The 19,596-nt window shown below is 36.7% G+C and overlaps 1 protein-coding gene across 7 annotated transcripts in view; it reads left to right on the top strand.

Annotated features, from left to right (window-relative positions):
• The window catches only part of CDKL5 (cyclin dependent kinase like 5), a 132,033-nt gene that overhangs the window by 87,784 nt on the left and 24,653 nt on the right, over positions 1 to 19,596 (top strand). For 5 of the 7 annotated variants that reach the window (XM_064646708.1, XM_064646711.1, XM_064646710.1 and 2 more), the window contains 5 exons: positions 2,660 to 2,750; positions 6,848 to 7,037; positions 10,157 to 10,237; positions 14,471 to 14,631; positions 16,840 to 17,869. In XM_064646708.1, coding sequence (XP_064502778.1) covers positions 2,660 to 2,750; positions 6,848 to 7,037; positions 10,157 to 10,237; positions 14,471 to 14,631; positions 16,840 to 17,869 — 1,553 coding nt within the window. The remainder of the gene's footprint in view (positions 1 to 2,659; positions 2,751 to 6,847; positions 7,038 to 10,156; positions 10,238 to 14,470; positions 14,632 to 16,839; positions 17,870 to 19,596) is intronic. The other 2 variants (XR_010428554.1, XM_064646713.1) reach the window with 1 other exon arrangement.

Here is a 19,596-nt window from a genome sequence, read left to right on the forward strand (position 1 = left end):
TCTTGCATCATGATGCATTTGGAAATGCTATTGTTTCCATAGTCACTCTCACCCAAATTGCCTTCTATCTTCATCTTCTAATCTGTTCATTCTCACTAGTTAGAGTTTGGTCTAATCTTCTCCCTTGTTTCCTTCTCTTACTTTTATATACCTGATACCTCAGCACAATTGGAGGAAGGAACAATAAGCAAACTCCCATCATAACAAAAAAAAAATTGTTCCCTTAGAAAGGTATTATGCTTTCCTGAATTGTTAGTTCTGTCCATCATCATTCTGCATTGTGTCACAGAGTCAGAGCAGTATTGAATCGATAAAATGGTTTCTCATATCACCCAACAATATAGAAATGACACTGAAGTCCATTATGATAATTTTACTTTCTCTCTTGCTGCATCAGATCTGTGCTGCACCCAGTCTGTAAAGCTGGAGGCTAATTTTTCAGACTATGTTAGCTCCTGACTGTGACCAAGTTCCAATAGACTGCCCTGTAGGGAGGAGGATGCATCCTTGACCTGTTGATTCTTCCAGTGCACAAGGGCTCATGTGCTGCCAAGCTCATGTGTTACCTTAGCACATGTTTATTTCTATCATGTGACACTTTTTTCTCTTTCTTTCTCCTCCTCCCTTCAGTCTGGACCTTTCCACATTTTGACTGTCCCATTTCTCAGTGTAGCTCCTGGTTATCTCCTCTCTGTTGTTTAAACACATGAATGGAAGATTTTTCATTGGCAAGATTAATCAGATAGCTCATGTAATTTGAAACAGAAACAGGGCTGCCTAAGCAGTTCTAAATATAGTAATGTTTCCAAATTTATTCAATCCCCATGTTACAAGTAATAAAAAATTGCTTTCCAGCTTTTCTTGAACAGCATCAGTAATGTTCATTAGACTTTATGGGAACAGAAATGAATTATGATTATTTTGGAACAACTTTGAAATATCGGTTCCTCATCATACGTGCCTTTTAGTTTATTAACTCTTGAACTTAAAGGTATCTTGCAAAAAGTAACAGTTGTAACCTGTGTAATTAACAAATTTATAATTGTTTTCTATAATCACTAGTCTAATAATAATAATCTGCATCCAAATTGTTACTTCAACTTGCAGTAAATTAGTGTTCCACAGGGATGAGTGGAGCTGGGCTTCTTCACACTAAACTGCCAAACAAGATACACTTTCAGAATACTAAAAAAAAAAAAAAAAAAAAAAAAATAAATATATATATATATATATATATATATATTAAAAATTTAGAACTTTGCAAGCATAGTTGTGTGGGAAAGGCAATTTTGGTGGCTTCTGCAAAAGAACTCATAACAAAAAATGACTATTGCATTTAAGTAGCACTAATTGATTCAGAAAATAAAGTTGTGCATTGTACTTCCGTGACACTTCGGAATTTTATTCTTTCTTCATTGCTCATGCAATAATGGAAAGACATAGTGATTTCACTAAAGTGAATTTTGACTGAGTTTTTATGCCACATGCCACTAAGAAAGCATTTTGAAAATGCTGTTTCTGCATTTCAGTTCCAAAAGCTTGTCTTGGTTTGAGCTCTAGTAAGGAGCCTACACATGTGAAGTCTTGCTGCTGAGATCTGTCTATCCTATCTCACCTTGTTGGTAATTATTTGTTTGAAAACAGTAAGAATCTTGATACTTTTTGAAAACAGTGACAACATCTGCCCTAGAGTACTTCTACATGAAGAATCCAGTAACAACATTACTGTGGTGTTTGGCTGACATTTTATAAATGGAGGAGAATGAAAACAAAAGTCTAAATTATTCCTACATCTGGATTTTCTTGTGTGTGTGTGTGTGTGTGTATATATATTCCAGTACTCTTCTCTGAGCTAGTGGTCATAATTGTTATGCTTTAGGACAGTAGTGAAGTTTTAGTACAACTGCAAATAAATATAACTTCTTAATTTTTTTTTATTGTTAACAAAATGATGTGGAGAAAGAATTTAATTTGGACTTGCTTTCTGATCCTAATTCATGAAGAATTGCAGTGAATATGATGCTAAAGCAGGTGGGAAGCCAAAACATGTGGAGTGAGCCAAATGCAGATATAAACAGTTTTGCTGATCTTTGGTAGATTCCCGCATTTTATAGTTTTGAGGAGATGACCCTTTTCTTTACCAGGTCAGGGAGGGAGTGTCCTTAAATAAGAATAATATATAGTTTTTTGACCTGTTTAAAAAATTGAAGGTAGTGAGACTGTAGTAATTAAAATCAATGAACAGAAGAGTCTACCCCACCTGCATGTGTATTGTTTCTAATATTGTGATTCTTCTTCTGCAAGCATCTCAGTAGAGGTAATAGTTCAACAGCTTACGTGGCGTAATGATAACAGGTAGCTTTTGTCAATCTGTTTGGATTATGTAAAGCAGCAAAAATAATAGCAAAACCCCATAGACTTGTGAGGAGAGTACACAAGTAAGGTAGTCATTAAAGCAGACATGCTGACTTTCACTGTTGCATCAATAAAAGCTTGCATTTCAGTAGACAAGCACTTGTTAGAGAGATCATTCTGCAGCAGGGGTTGTAAACAATTTGCTTCTATATAAATAGATGTGACCTCTTACTGCCAAAATCAGTGGTGATGTGCATATTGTATTTAAAATGGGCTATAATATTTCATGCTGTTTCTCTGACAGGCTTTGCTCGTAACCTCTCTGAAGGAAGCAATGCTAACTATACAGAATATGTGGCTACCAGGTGGTACCGCTCACCTGAACTCTTGCTTGGGTAAGTACAGTTTGTAGAACTGCCATGATAAATTTTGACAGATTCTTTACAGTTTTTCAAGCACTTTTTGTAAGCTTCAGCTGTGGAGAACTGTGGTTTATTTAAAGGCAAGATTTCAAGAGGCTTCTAGATTTTCTTTAATTTTTGTTCATTTTCAGTAAGTCAGTATGACCTGTCTTGAGCTGAGCAATGTTTAACTGATTAAAGTATTAAGCTGAATTGTAATAGATGTACTCCCAATTTCTACACCCTCACCCCCATTTCCTTCAGAAAAGGTTTCCATGGTAGTCTTGTAGCCTGAAATGTTCCATCAGCCTTATGGTGGACATCACATAGCAATGACAGTGCAGCTTTCAAAATGTGACACTTGTAGTTATCTTCATCCTTTGGGTCAAAACTGTATTAGGAAGAATTTTTTTGCTCAGAAGGTGATAAAACACTGGAACAGGTTGCCTGAAGAAGCTGTGGATGCCCCATCCCTGGAAGTCTTCAAGACCAGGTTGGACAGGGCTTAGAGCAACCTGGTCTAGTGGAAGGTGTCCCTGCCCATGGCAGAGGTGTTGGAATGAGATGATCTTCAAAGGTCCCTTCCAACCCAAACCATTCTATGATTCTGTGATTTGGTTTTCATTCCTAGTTACACTTTGCCAGCACTGGTGAAGTCACTCCAAAGGCTGGTCTTAGCTTTTTACTAGTCAGGAAGAATTTATTGAAGGAGGCCGTAAGAGTCATTTCAATAAAGCACTGAGAAGTTAACATTGCATTGCCTGCAAAAGTAGTAGCTACGTGAGTAGCCTCAGCCAGACAATTTAGTTTTACTCCTTTATTAATCTGTAAAATGAGCATGTCATTACCTTACAAGATGAAACAGATTTTCAGATAATAAATGAACAAATTCATAGGACCCAAAAGGGCAGAGGAAGAGAAAAAAAATAACTGGAGATCTCCTATATGTGATCTTCCAGTTACTATCGAGTTCAGCATGAATGCTCTCATAGAATACAATTCCAGTGTACAGTGATACACATATTCTTAAAATAAGGAATTGAAAGCCACAGGATGAATAAAAAAGTACTGGTCACTTCTAAGAATCTTTAAACATAATGTTTCATGCTGCTGGGCAACAAGTTGGCAGCTTTGATTAATGCTGAACTAGATATTTTTTGAACAGGTAAGGCACTAAGTAATAATTATTCTGTCAATAAAGTCACCCCAGTATTCCCAGAGCTGTACTAATCTTAATCAAACTGGTAGGTAGTTGCGTTCTTATGTGCAGAATACTATGTTAAAGCTGCCAATAAAAACCTCAAAGCTCAATTGTTCATATCTTGGAGAAAACAGTTAAGCTTCCAGCAAAGTGCATGTGTTTGTGTGCATATGTAAGTATAAAAAAAGACTTGAAAAGAAAGCATCAATTGCGGCCTTTTAAGGTACATAATATTTTGCTCTCTCTCTAGTAGTAATGAGGATTTAGGAGGAAAGACATGAAAAGCTTGACAGACATAGTATCAGTCTGACCTGCAATTTTCAAAGCTGTTTTGTTACCAAAGGAAATTTAACAGGAATCGTGTCTGTTTGTAGTTGACTAAATCTGTTTGATTAACTTGTAGAGAAAGGGAGGGGATTTGTGTATTTAATGCTTCAGCTTTACTGGTGTATGGTTTTAATGCCAAGTTTTTCTGGCAAAAAGTGATGCCTGTTTCTTGGCAAACCTGTTCTATTTCCCAGGCACTGATCTTTCCCATTCCCCCTTTCCTTGCATTTACCAAATCTTTATAAGCATCTAATATTAAAATTCTTCTCAGGTTTATTAAATATATACATTTTAACAAATACAGTTTTACTTTTTCAACTTTTAAAATGTGTCCCAGAGTGGTTTCTGTTTAGCAATGAGGTTCCAGACTTAAATTTCAAGAGAGGAAAGAAATTACTGCCTAATTATTCACAAAACATCTAAAATCTACTCACTTTGGAGAGCCTCAGGTAACTAGCTACCGGTGGAGTACTCTGTACACTTTGATGACAAAATATTGCTAAAAGCCAGTAGATTTAAAAACATACCAAATTAATAGATGAAAACATGTTTTGGAAAATCTAATATGTGCAGGCTTAGACTATAATATTTCTGATTTATGGTCTATCTGTCCTATAGGAGTTATTTCATTTTCCAGCCATATCACTTCTGCATTTTTTTCTCTTGTGATATGATGAGAGTGATCCTGGCAGCCAGCCGGAGTCTTGAGCATGCCTTTCCAAACAACAACACTGCAGTTTACACTGCCTTAAGAAATGGGTATTTTCTGATTTGTTTCTGTTTGACTACAGAGTAAATACTGAAAAGTTCCTAACTACGATTCAGCTTTTTTTTTCTTGAGAGCAAGGAAGGGTAATGGTCCATGCCTTAAAGGAGTTTTAGCCCATTCCTCAGTTGTAATCCTAGCTTGTTCTCCAGTACCCCAGCTTACACCAGCCTTTTCCCTATTTCACATTTCATTGGAGGAAACTGCATATTAAAAGGGAATTGTAAACAAAGATGTGCTTGGTTTTCTGTCGTAATAAAAGGGTAGGATTTTTACCTGCAGTCTCACAAACTGTTTTGCTCACAGATCCCCACTTTTCAAATACAGGCACAGAGCATCTTAAGAGCAGATCCTTGGCTTTGGAGTCCATTCTCACCTGTGTTGCCTTTTGCAGTGAGGAAAAAAACTAGGCCTTCCTTGGCACTCTGACGTAGTGGGTGGGTTGGACTAGCAGCATCTCAGAAAGGTCAAACACTGAGTCAATCCACAGGAAGCCACTGTGGTGGTTCCTTGTCGGCAGTCAATTCCAATGGGACAAACGTTGATTGATTGTGATGTCTCATGTCAGATTCTCAAAGGCGGGCAGTTTTTGCAATTTTGGTGTCCTACTTTGGCTTTCCCAGCTACCATAGACTGCTGCACTAGTCATCTCAATGGGCCTGTAGTTTCACTCGGGCTATCGTCCAGCTAGAATCGCTTTCTCATCTTCACCTAATCAAATCAAGGGTTTACAAGTTCCTCTGGCCAAGTGTCCACTCCACGAGCTAAGTAAATAATAATGAGTAATCAGTGGGGAAAAGTCAGATATTTTTTCTGTAGTTTAAGCATGTTCTTTCTCTAAACATCTTCAATCATTAACATAAGGAAGGAGTGAAGAGGACAGATTTAGGATAGGATTTGTCACCTGCAGCTCCTGGTGCTGTCTTATTCCAGAAATAGGCAAGACAGCTGTAATTTAAATCTCTTGAAACAGAGGTTGAGTTATTGGATTACAAGTTTCAAAAAGAAGAGACTCAGTGAAATATGTTTTCAGTTCAGTCTTTGTTCCAGTCTTTATTATTTTTATAGCTTTTTCTTTGACATGAAAAGAATTCTCCAGTCATTCTATTCAAAACATCCAAAAGAGATTCTTGGAATAATTTGGATGTTTAAAAATTTTTTTTACAATTCAATAACACTCGGGTGTACAGAAGAGAAGTTTTCCCCATAACCCCACCCATGGCTTTGCTCCAAAACAGGAATTATTTACTTTATGCTGTCATTGCTTCCTCGCTTGTGTTTTTTAAGGAATAGTTTTCAGAAGAATTCCATTTTCTTTCTAATTAAAGTTTCGTTGTATGAATGGTGGAACAGATATTTCTTATCATTTCTGTTCTTCCAGTGGCCAGACCCAGTATGCCTACCCATCTAGTAAGCACAATGGAAAAATAAATGTAATACGGGAACAGAGCACAGGAATTGACCCTGGAGAGAAGGGAGGTTAGTAGTAGTTTAGCTGGGAGTGGTAACTGCTTTGCAATCAAAAAGATTATTCTTGTATGTAAGATTTTTCACAAAGAATTAGATCCCTGGGGGCACTTGAAAATTCCTCTCCTGCCTTTTCAAGCAGTGATAGAGACATCAGGAAATCCAGGGCAGAAACAGAGGGCTTGGTATTTGAGGTAGTCTCTTTAATATCAGACTTTGTTTTTCTGTGTTTTAAGGAAGTGGGCCATGGGAAATATGGCCAATAAATTGAAACAGCTCAGTAAGAATACAAGGTCAGTGGGTGAAAAACATTGTACATTCACTTTACAGAGCCCCTTATGGAAAGGCTGTGGATATGTGGTCTGTAGGCTGTATCCTGGGAGAGCTGAGTGATGGGCAGCCCTTGTTTCCTGGTGAGAGTGAGATTGACCAGCTCTTTACCATTCAGAAGGTGCTGGGCCCGCTGCCAGCTGAGCAGATGAAGCTCTTCTATAGCAACCCACGCTTCCATGGCTTGCGGGTAAGGGAAAGCTTTGTTCTTTTTCTTACTTTTTTTAGTTACTTGAGCAATGTTTACAGTATTGTTGTTGTTGCTGTGAAGGTTCTTTTCATTTACACTGTTCATTATCTATTGCCTCTATTTCTGTGTAAGTATGGGATATATAGATTGTAAGGCATTCATAAGTCAAAATAAAATTCTGATTACACCAGTATTGAGTTTTATAAATTTATAAAATAAAGATTGATTAAAGATTTTCTCTCATTTATTTATAAAATAAAGATTGATTAAAGATTTTCTCTCATTTCTTTGATATTTTTGTCATGAAATTTACCTCTTATATCCAGTTTAGCATTGCCCTGACAGGTTTACATAGTAAAGTTTAGTGGCAAAGCTCTGTTAGGTCAGATTGTGGAAAACTCATGACTGCTGTCTTCAGGCTACTCTGTTGGAAAAATCTGAGCTATAGATGCTACTATTGTGCAGAAGAGCTTTCTGCCTTTTGACTTATATTCCTGGGGAGTTGATGTAGGCCACATAAGTAAAAAAGCTCTTCCTACTGACAGCATTGTTCCTTTCAGGGATTTGCCCATATAATGTAATGATAGAGGCTCACTAATATGAAGAATCTACTCAAGTTGGGATGTGTAATATGGAAAAATACCAGAATCAATAAATAAGTAATAGCTCTTTTATTTTTACTAATATCTGGTCAGTGACTCGTGTTTCCTTGTATCCAGTTTCGGTTGTCATTTTTTATTAATAAAAGTTGCTTGGAAAGGTGAGTTTATGATCCTGATAAATGTTCTGAAATTGTTAGTGTAAATCATATAAAAAGACATACAAAGGTTTTAGGAGACCTGATCTGTGCTAAAGACTCAAGATTTGAATTTTACTCTGAAATAGAGAAAATGTGAGAATGTGAAAGGGAACAAGTGGGGATCTAGTTGTGTTAAAACATGTTAGAAGTTGCCATAAATTTGGTTTAGCTGCTGATGATAAGAGATAGTTGGCTTAAGGTGTTAAGGTAATTATTTTAGGTACAAGGATAACTAATTCTGAAGAGTTTTTGTTGAAGTTTGTAGACCATCAGAAGAGGATTTTAAAAAAATTATCAGACAAGCATTTCTTGTAAGGTCCTATTTGTATTTCATCCTTTTTAGAACAGTGGACTGGATGGGATTTTCTGTTTAAAAAAATTATAACCCCTTATCAGGAAAACAATACTTTAAAAATTGTAAGCAAAATAAATTACTGCCTCTTCTATGTTATTTTACAGCTGTGCAATATAATCTTATTCGAATACATACTCTGTAGTGTTTTAGGATGAGAATGAAATATCTTTGTTTTGTAGCTTTTAAGTACAGAAATTCAAGAAGACAGCATGTACCTAATGTGATTAACACAAGGTTGAGAGTGTGTTGTCATCCCAGATCAATGGTTTATTACTTGGCCTCAGACATGTTGCTGCCTTCTTAGCCCCATTTGTGAAGTCAGGCTGCAAGTGATGACGACAGTGACATGGCCTCTCGTAGAGAGGAGTTTTTGAATACTGAAGTAAAGTCTGAATAATGACGTAAACTTCAAAAATACTATAAAAATATTGGTTCAGAATATGATATTCATTAGTTAATTCTGGGGGAAAATTGTCCCATATTATAAGACAAACTGAAAAGTACATTTTTTCTGAATGTAGCATAACTCAGTAGTGAAAGATTTTCTGTTGCATAGCAGATAGAAGGCATGCTGTGATCAAGCCAATTACTATTTACAGCTGGATCTGGTGCTCAGTATTCACAAGATAGAAACTTGCCCATGATGTGGATTTTTTTATGCATATACTTAGACTTAGTGAATTTCTACATTCCTGTAACTGTGAGTACTAGCATATTGTAACACAAAATTAAAAACAAGTCTAATACAAACACTCCAGCACCACATGCATATGTATACAGATGCACATTTGTTGACTTTCTGTCCTTTCTTTCTGTCCATATCCTTCATATATACATATATATATGTATACACACACCAAAACCACGTGTTTTTTCTTTCTCCTGAGGTTTAGAGAGTATTTAGTGATATCTCTCCAATTCTTTTGAGGAGGAAAACACCCATGGTATGTTGAAGGCCCAAGGAAATAAAATAATATGGGATCAGAAAGTACCAATAGGCTCATGCCTCTATGGAAAATGTGAGTGGCAATGTAGGGCTGTAAATATTATTCTATAAATAAATTATATGAATAATCTGAACAATTCCAGTGAATAGTGACTATTGCTTTGCATGACTTCAACATATTTTCATGTTTCCCTGATCATTCTGGATATAAAATCTTTATGATTGTCATTCTACATGAAGACAAGAACATTTTGCCATTTGGTTCATGTAAAAATTGGAAGAAACATGGAAGCCTTAGTTTACCTAAGTTACTATGTAAGATCAACATAGCGGACTTGGACTTAAAAAGATTCTCAATTATTCATAAACCTCTTAAAAATAAAGTGAAGTAAAAAGAAAAATACAGAGACTATTTAGGAACAAACACATTCAAACTAATGTTCTTTCAGTTTCCTTTGAAGTTCACATAAGGTAATTTATGAAAAGCAATGCTAGTACAAATAATGGGTGCCCCCTGTAGTGTGCACTTCTCATGGTCTTCCCAGATCTCACTGCAATGTGACCACAGCAGTAATCCTGAACCTTAAACCTTTGGGGTTTCAGCATTTTTCACTAAAAACATTTTGGAATTGTTTGTTAATCTTTGGTATTTAACTAATACTGTATTTGCACTCTCAAATTCTTTCAAAGCTATTTTAATATTTTTTTTCCTTTTAAATATAGGTTACTTATGTTAGTTCTGAATCTACTTTAAACCTCCTACCTCTTGTCAATCATAATGCCACAAAAAATCTTAAGTTGATTATTTCTCACTTGAGGAGGTTTCTTGGCTGCCCTAATAATCAAGAATACTTTCTTTGGTTGACTAGATGCTTATCATATCAACAGTTACATATCAAGTCAGTGCTTATGTTTCCCATTAATTACATGCTTTGATTTCACTGTGTAGTTTTTATTTTTTGAAACACTGTATTTATGTATATCTTGTTTATATTATATTTACCCTGTATTTTTTACAGTTTCCAGCAGTCAATCATCCACAGTCTTTAGAGAGAAGATACTTGGGAATTTTAAGTGGTGTATTGCTTGACCTTATGAAGGTAGGAAAATGTCTTTTATTTTCTGTCTGTAATATGTAGGAAAAGATGTAAGTGGCTTTTGACCTTTGTTTCCTAATATAATACATCCTAAAAGTACCTGTGAACTTCCTTTTGCGATATTTTGATATCACAATTGTTTGTAGTAAGGCTTGGTATTTTCTAGGAATCAGGAAAATATCCCTTGCAAGTGCTGGGAGGTTCTGTTCAAATTTGACTGATTTGATAAACCATACATAGTCCAGACAAAAGCATCACCATCCTTTGCAGCACTATGCATTCATACCAACATACCTTCAGATGCACCAGCTGCCTTAGTAATACTGGAGCAGAAGGTCTCAACCCACCATTTATTTAGATAAATACACAGAGTATTAGGCTAACCTGAGTTGTTCATTTGCTGTTGGGTAAGCATGTGGATGTGGACAGTTGTCAAAGTTGACACAAACCCAGTTTTGGGTTTTTACCCAAACTGTTAATCTGCTTCCTGTCACTCACCTCTACACAAGTGTGTATGTTAGGTTACTCTTCAGCCCTGATTTGGAATAAGTCAGCATGGCCCAACTAGGATATAGTCCTGAGATACCTTCTTATAGGGAATTAGGAGAAGCTAGCTCCCCTCAAAATGGCCAAGCACTGTAAAGCACTGTGCTATGCATTTGTGCTTTATTCCTGAGTATGAAACATGTATTGTTGTCTTTACTACTGTACTATAAAAACATTACCATGGTCAGCTGCAGTACAACCCTCACATTATTTCTTCCCAGTAAGCTGGAAAAAAAAAAAGTCATAGTGTCAAAATTTTGGTTTAGAATCACAAAACCACTTAAGAGTTAAAGGCAATATGGGACAAACATGAAGTGTATATATGACTAATCAACTCTAAATGAATTTTATGGTCCCAAGACCAACTGCACCAGTTGTCTTGTAAAACAGAGATCACCAGCTTTGGGATATACTTGGGTGTTTACTTGCTTTTAGCAGTATTGTTGTAGCCAGCAGAAATCCTCAAATCTGCTCTACTCTTTTCATCCACACAACCAGTTCAAATCACTTACGTTTAATCTCCTTGCCTTTTGAAGAGAGTCAGCATAGCTTTTATCTTGGTTTCATGGAGTCTGCAAAATTAAATACCTCAGTGCATATAGCTGCTCATTTTAGTATTATACTTTCTCTTCTATTTTCTAATTCACAGAAATTGTTTTTTCTGGCATCATAGTTAGCTGTAGTTCAAGCTCTGGTAGCATATATTGCAAACCACCAATTTCAAGATTCATTATTTTATTTTTATCCTAATTTTTGTGTTATATCTGGGTGTCATTTAGGTTCTTTTGATTTGATTTAAAAGCCGCAAAGTCGTGAAAAGAAGCACTTGAATTTTAGGGAAACACAGTTTTCCAAATAATTTCATTCTTTTCATCTTTTCTATCCGTGTTTCTCCCTGTGAGGTGAGAAAGGTCAGGAATTCTGCAGAAGAGATATTTTGTGTTTGACCTACATTACTTAATTCAGGAGTTGGAACCTTGTTAAACAATGAGCAGACTACAAGAAGAGAACAGAGGAGACTTGTGGTTAAGTTGCATGCTATAAATGCTGCAGAGACTTTGTTGTATGCCTGTCTCTTCTGCAGAAAATGGACACTCTGACACATGTCCACACTTGTGTTCCTCATTATCTGCATTCCCAGGGACCTCAGGTCTGATTACTAGATTACTGAATAACCCACGCTACAACTTATGCCAGCTAAAGGAGTGAATTATTAATATATTTATCTAGAGAGCATTTCTGGACTAGATTAATGAAGAGGCATCTATTTGACCTCCTTGCTTTGTTGCTCTGGTCCTCTGCTCTCCTTCACATGTGATGACTTGGTAAAAAAAGATGTTTCAGTCTTTTCCTTGTTATCTGTCATTCACTTGTCTCTCCCATTCAGCACCAGACATGAATTTTCTCTGAGCTTTTGTTTGCTACTAGAGTACTTGTAGAACCCCTTCTTTTTACCCTTGATGTTCTTCACTTGCTTTAGCTCCAGCTGGACTTTGACTTTCTGAGGTGACCTAACCTTTGTTCCAACACACTGCTTTTAAAGCCTCCGTTGTATCCTGTCCTTGACTCTATTCTCCCATTTTGCATTTTTGTTCATTAAGAAACTCCCTGTCTAGCCAGTCTGAACCTATAAAAAATTTTGTGGTCATCGGTACAATAAGATGCTTTTCCTGAACACTCAATAAATTTTATGTAAAAATCAAGTGGCTCTCCTGGACACCTTTCCACTGATGGCAGTTCTTCGGGAGATTCTGCCCAGTAATTCCTTATAGAAGCTGAAATTTGCTCCCCTGAAGTCCTGGGACCTATCTCTGATATTTATCTTCCTACCGGCCATTTCAGTCCTCACTGTAATCATCTCGTGCTTGCTACAGCTCAGAGTGTCTTTTCTGATCAGATTTGTCACCAGTACTTTACTGCTGGTGAACAGCAGCTCAAGTAGACTGAAGTCCTGTCCTTGCCTAATTTGCTTCTCCAGCAGCTGCACTAGGAAATTGCCACCAACGTAGTCTGGAAACCTCCTGGAACATGTACACAGTCTGGATGTCTGGATAGTTGAAGTCTGCCATGTGGATGAGGACCTGTGATCAGGAGACTTTTCACAGAATCACAGAATCAATTAGATTGGAAAAGACCTCTGAGATCATCAAGTCCAACCTATGAACTTTTGCTTGTTTTTGTACAGAGTTGTCCTCTTCATCTTCTTCATGCTCTTCAATATGTGGTTGGTAGCAAACTCCTACCATAACATCACAATATGGAATGTTACTCTTCTCCCTCTCCACCCCCTTCCTTCTGAAACCAGTTGTAACCATCACTGATTGTGCCTCAGCCATGAGCCCTGTCCCTCTGTTTCTCTGTGATTCCAGGCAGGTTCACAGCCTTGGGATTCCTTTTGAACCCCAGTTCTCCTTGCTTGTTGTCCAGGCTGTGTAAGTTAGTGTACAGGCACTGGAGGGAAACCTCTGGACATCCTCTTTTCTGAGGAGGAATGTAGAAATCACGTGGCCTTCTCATGTTTTGAGCCACTGTAGTGATGAGCACCAGAAAAAAAGGGAAAAGAAGTAGTTAACCATTCAGTACACAGTTTGTGACCTTGAAAAAGGAAGATAATGCATACTGTGTGACCAAACAGCATAGGAATGTAGTCACTTCCTTTTTTTTCTGAGTATTTCTCATGAAGTGCAGTGATCCTGTGAAGGGAAAACCAGTGTGTGATCAAGTGAATGCCTGAATACTGCATTAATACTGCAGACATGCATTATGTGTGTGTATGCACATGCATCTTCTTTTCTGTTAAACATATACAACCCTTAAAAAATAGCTATTCTTTTTACTTAATAGCCATTCAAACTTTTAACCTTGCTGACAGTCGTACATGTTTGAATATTCCAAGGTAAGTTTTGTATTGCTCTGTTCCTGCAAGGAACCTTTCCAACTCTACCACAATACCCAAGCTACTGTTTCCAATTTTGTGATTAAATATTTTCTACATGTCAAAAAGTGCCTTGTTTAGAATCACAACAGAGATAACAGAGTTGTAAAGCAAATGTCATTGTGAATGCATTGTAAACAGTTAAGAGAATTCTTTAGAAATATGGGTGGACCTGAACCCCAGAAGTTAAAACCAGAACTCTTACATTTGTATATTTTTAAAAATACTAAGTTTAAAATACTGTTTGTTTTTGGATAAAAATGTTCCCATATGCTTGTTCTGTTTGTTTGTAAAGTCTGTTTCATCGTAGCATTTTTTTACTGGCAAATTTAATATTTTTAATTCAAAACAACAGTAAGGTATATCCTGAAAAATATGTTTAAAATACATATATTTTAAAAGTGGATAGATATATACATAAAACACATTAGAAAAATTTTAGATATTTTTGTGTTTTAAACATATTTTAACTATCATTAGCTGTGTATATATATAATTACATGCATATAGAATATATATTTCATAATTAGCAAGGCTGAGACCTTTCATCTCTTAAGTAGAATATAGGATTTGTAAGTGTTTATTTTGTTTCATATGTAGTTTAATGCACCATTAAATTCTTCTAGCAGTTATATCTAATCCCAGAAACTCTGGAGAGTAAAAAATTATCCCACTAATGTTCTATATTTTATTACATTTTTTGCTGATGCAAATACAAATACTAACATTTAAACTTTGGGATTTGTTTTTCAAAGAACTTACTGAAGTTAGATCCAGCAGATAGATATTTGACAGAACAATGTTTGAACCATCCTTCGTTTCAAACCCAAAGACTCTTGGATCGCTGTGGAAGTTCCCCTTCACGGTCAGCTAAGAGAAAACCTTACCATGCAGACAGCAACACATTATCTAACAGGTAAATGTAGTCTTGTCACTGTTCTCACTGACATGTGCTCTGCCAATGAGTGAGTTGTTGTCATGCTTACATGCAACATCATCTACAAGAAAAGTAGTTGTTTGACCATTTAGACGCATTGAGACGTACATACTGTTCCATGTGCCTCACAACAGAGGAAGCAGAAAGAGTTTTAATGTACTGCAGCTATTCAAGCTGAAATCTTTGCTAACTTTCTGTGTTGAAGCCATTTCCGCATATGACAAAAAAAAAAAGTTGGCTTACTAACCTTAAAAAAATGTTAGCCTTTTTCTTGGAGAACAATAGGAATTTTGTGGTTTGGAAGATGCCCGAGATTCCAAAGGAATGCTCTTTTCCTTGGAAAGCTAGCATTGCTGTATATGCACAAATCTGTCCAAGATTTGAAAGTTCAAAATTCACACAGATTTTTAACAGCTAAATGTCCTGAAAGTTGCGTGCATTGATCATGCTTCGAATGGGAGATGAACAGAATTTTGTCTGCAGTTGCAGTTATGGATCAAGTCTAGTTTATTTGAACTCAAAGCTGGACGTGTTTGCTCAGTGGCTGCCTTGTTGGACCCACACACCTTGAGAGAAGCCACTCTATTTTAATACCCCAGTGAACCAGGTTTACTGGTGGATAAAATACTTCCGTACAAAAAGCCTCATGGTATTCCTTTGACAAAAGCTTTCCTAAAGGTCGCCCTCTGAAATATGCAGAATGTTAGTGGCTTTTAATCCTGCTGGCCATGTTTTTCTTTAGCTGTTTCTGTGAAATTCAAAAAATTGCTCCTCATTTTAGGATTTGGGGTGATGACATTTATAATTTATACTTTTTCAGAGGTACACTTCAAAAAGTTTTAGCTGCCCTTGCAGATATTTAGAAGTTTTACCATTAGACATGCGGCATCAGAAAGGAAAACCTAGATCTGTGGGAAACTAGTTGTCTAAAAGGCTTGCCTAGCTGCATGATTTAAAAATACTAGGTTCCTTATATCTCTAAAGTTTTAGAAAATACACTTCCTGCTAACTAAAAAGTATTTTAAACTGGCATTAAAATTGCTAACACTTAGAAACTGTAATAGAATGCATAATTAGATCACTGAAAGTGGTTGGCACAAAAATCCTAGATATAAAAATGGGTAGCCTTATCCAATTATAATTATCAAAAAGATCAACAAAGGTACAGTGAGCTCTCACTTCAACCCTTAGTAATATATCTGAATTACATTATCGTAGATTTGCTACAGAAATAAGTTAATTGCTCAGGTCCGTCAAGGCAAACAAGTCCAGCTGCAGCACTGCTCAGTCATGGCTAGTTTGCAGTGCCAGCTTAAGTCCAGAAGAATACCAGAAAATCTGAGATAATAAATCCTGCTCAAATTAATTCAGACTGAGCGTTTGCAGAATCAACTCAGTCCTGTAATCCCAAAACCAGAACAGCTGGAAAGTAGAGGTTAAGGACATCACCAAGTAGATCTGCACCAAGTCAGTCTGGGGTCAGAGCATTTCAGGTGCAGCTTTGGGGATGAGTTAGTGTGCCAAGAACTGGGATAGTGCCAAGTTCCACAAAAGCTGGGGTTCCTTAGGTAAGTTTTGGGTTTGGTGTTACAGAGTTTGCTGTGCTCTGAGTGAGCTCAGGCTCACTCCATCTCTATGTCTTTACCAGCAGAATAACTTCTTTCCCCCTCCTTTCCCCTTCCCTCCCCCTCCAAATCAGGAATACATTAGATAGCCTGGAGCATTGATTGTATCAGGATTTTTTGACAGTGATGACATACTTTATTGTTCTACCTTCCTTTGATATGCCAGGTGTACTTTAGATTCTTTTTAGGTGGATATACAGCTAATTTTCATAACGTAGTGCTTACCCTAATGATGTGCACATATAGTACTTACATATATGCATAAATGTGTAAATATATGTTGGAATTTCTATGATTAGATCTGATATCTTCTTTTTTTTTGTCAGCAAAATCCATTAACCAAACCTGAGTTAGTCCACCAGAATATAACCAGAAACAACAATATACTAACACTTGCAGATTTTAGTGGAGCTTCTGATGCCTCAGTTGGCAGTATTTGATCTTACTGCAGTTAAATTTTGTGGGTTTAAATGGCAACTGAAATGAGTGTACTTTTTTGAAGTTATTAATACATGAATATGTAATCTGGTATATTAATGCTTCTTTATGCATTTTAATATAGAAATCAAGCCAGCAAAAGTTCTGCTTTGCAGTCACACCACAGATCAAACAGCAAGGATATGCAGACACTAGGGGCTGGCGGGCCAAGAGAAGAGGGTCTTCCAGCAAATGAAAGCTTTTTAAATGGAAACCTTCCTGGACCTGCAATTAGTCCAATGCATGCAAAAAAACCAAGCAACACACCTGGATCTGGCAACAAGGATATAGCCAATAATAACATGCCACCACACCTTCTCAGCCCAAAGGACACAAAGGGAAAAACAGAATTTGATTTTAATGTGGACACCAAAAGTTCTGACAGTTCAGGTACAAAGTACCTGAAGTCCAACACCAGATCTCAGCAGAACCGGCACTCATTTATGGAAACCTCTCAAAGCAAAACTGGGACGCTGCAGCCCGGCGACAAGCACAGCCGCCACAGCTACATCGACACTATCCCACAGTCTTCTAAGAGTCCTTCCTATCGAACAAAGTCAAAGAGCCATGGAGTTCTGACAGACTCTAAATCCGTGGGCAACCTTTCTGAGGCCAGGGCCCAAGCTGCAGAACCAAACACCAGTAGGTATTTTCCATCCAGCTGTATGGACTTGAACTCTCCTACCAGTCCAAGTGCTCCCCGACACGGTGATAACAGAACTTTGCTCAGTCCGTCTGGGAGGAATAACCGCAGTGAGGGCACCCTGGACACCCGAAGACCATCAACAAGACACTCCAAAACAATGGAGGAGTTAAAACTGCCAGATCACATGGATGGAAGCCATTCTCACTCTCTATCTGCTCCACATGAATCTTTTTCCTATGGTCTAGGTTATACCAGTCCTTTTTCTTCACAGCAGCGCCCTCATAGACACTCTATGTATGTGAGCCGGGACAGAGTGAGGTCAAAGGGCTCAGAGGGTGGCTTAAGCATAGGGCAAGGAATGGCAGCCAGAGCAAACAGCCTGCAACTGTTATCTCCACAGGTGCAGCATAAGTCACTCACAAGATCTGTTGGCTCATCACGAGAAGACTGTACGGAAGATGCTAATAGGGTTAGTCCAAAATATTGCCTCTTATGGGAAAGCTTATCTTTCTCTTTTTACTTCATGTGTGGAGAGTGTCCTGTTTTCAGTCTTCTTTTTGTTTGTTTGCAGTTATTTATTTATTCGTCTTGTTGTAAGGCAAGGAATGTTGGGTTTTTTTCAGAAGAATATTTCAAGGTGCTTTTAAAAAATGGACTATGAATACCATTATGCTAAAGTACCAAAATGTGAGGACAGAAAAAAAATGTCTCTGAAATTAAAATTTCATTAGTAGTTCTTAGACTTTGGTTGCATTGTCTGATGTAATTTTTATCGTATCATTTTGCTTAATTAACTCTCTCATTTGTGTTTTTATTTAGCTTTTCCTGTACTTATTTCTGTTATGAATGCTAATGTCAATTTTTGAAATGAGTGTTTCATTTACTTATAGCAGGACATTATTGATGAAATGCCATAATTTACTAAAGTAATATCAAAACTTGCAATATTTCTTTAGATGACTATGATAAATAGCTGGGGTGGTCTAGAGATTTTTGTGTTGTAGAGGCCACTGGTAATTGACTCCTTACAGTTCCACTAGATGCCTGATTGTGTTTTTCTGTGAGCATTAATGAGGGAGTAGATGAAGGGCTAGTTCTGGTGTTGATTTACATTCCTTACACAACACTTCTGAATTATCTGATGTGTTACAGATCAGCTGTATAAAGATGACTGCATTTGTCCTCAAATCTTTAAACTCCTATAGTAACAAAACGGTGCAGAGACAAGTATAAAAAAGAGTGTTTCTCTGTACCTGCACCTGTGATAGACTAAAGACAATGGAGAGAACATTTAGTTCAGATTTGTTGACAAATTGAAGGAAGTCAGAGTGCTGCAAATATTATGTAAGGTCCAAACGTTATGGTTTACTCTGAGAAACTAAAATACTCTGTCTACCTTGTTCATCTAAGAAATATGTGTAGTTTGCTTAATAGTGGTCTACAAGTACCATAAAAAAGAGTTTTCAGGTAGTGGTTGCCTCTTCAGTCCAGAAGAGAAAAAAAGACATAATATGTTTTGTCATACTTACACATGTCCTCCATTCAGGATTATGTGTATTTGCACATCAGAAAGTATCAAAGTAGGGGAAATGCAATGGATTAATAATAATAATTAAAAAAAAAGGCTACCTAAAAGGAATTACAGCAGCTCCATTTCAAAACCATTTTTTTCTTTGTGTACTTATTTTTCTTTCTCATTTCAGTCAAGTTAAATGTTACTTATTCAGGATATTACTGTCAAAGGGCAATAATATAAACATTTCAGCTTTTGATTGTAAAAGCTCATGCTACCTTGCATTCTTCAGTGCATTAGGATCTTTTTCTGCATTATGCAGCAGTTAGTAATTTGAAGTAATTTTGATTTTACTTTCTGTTATTTAGAGGCTGATTGTTTTTCGAATGAATGATCAGATCATTCGTCGTCTTTTGAAAATTGTTTGACAAATTTTTATTTTAATTAGAAAAATTGATGTGTGTCTTAATGCTTAGGGTTTTGTTGATTTTCATTTGCTTCGGAAATTTTGGAAAGCCTATTTATTTGTAAAGACCCTGCCTTTATCTCTTATGGTCAATATTTTTTAAACTTAAGCCTTCAGTTAATGCTTTTAAATATGTATTTCAACCATTAGAAGTGTGAAAGGAAAACGACTTCTGAAATGGATGCCAACTCTGTAAATTAACAAAGCTGTTTTTTGT

The sequence above is a fragment of the Pseudopipra pipra genome, chromosome 2, assembly GCF_036250125.1.
Source record: "Pseudopipra pipra isolate bDixPip1 chromosome 2, bDixPip1.hap1, whole genome shotgun sequence".
NCBI classification, from domain to species: Eukaryota; Metazoa; Chordata; class Aves; order Passeriformes; family Pipridae; genus Pseudopipra; species Pseudopipra pipra.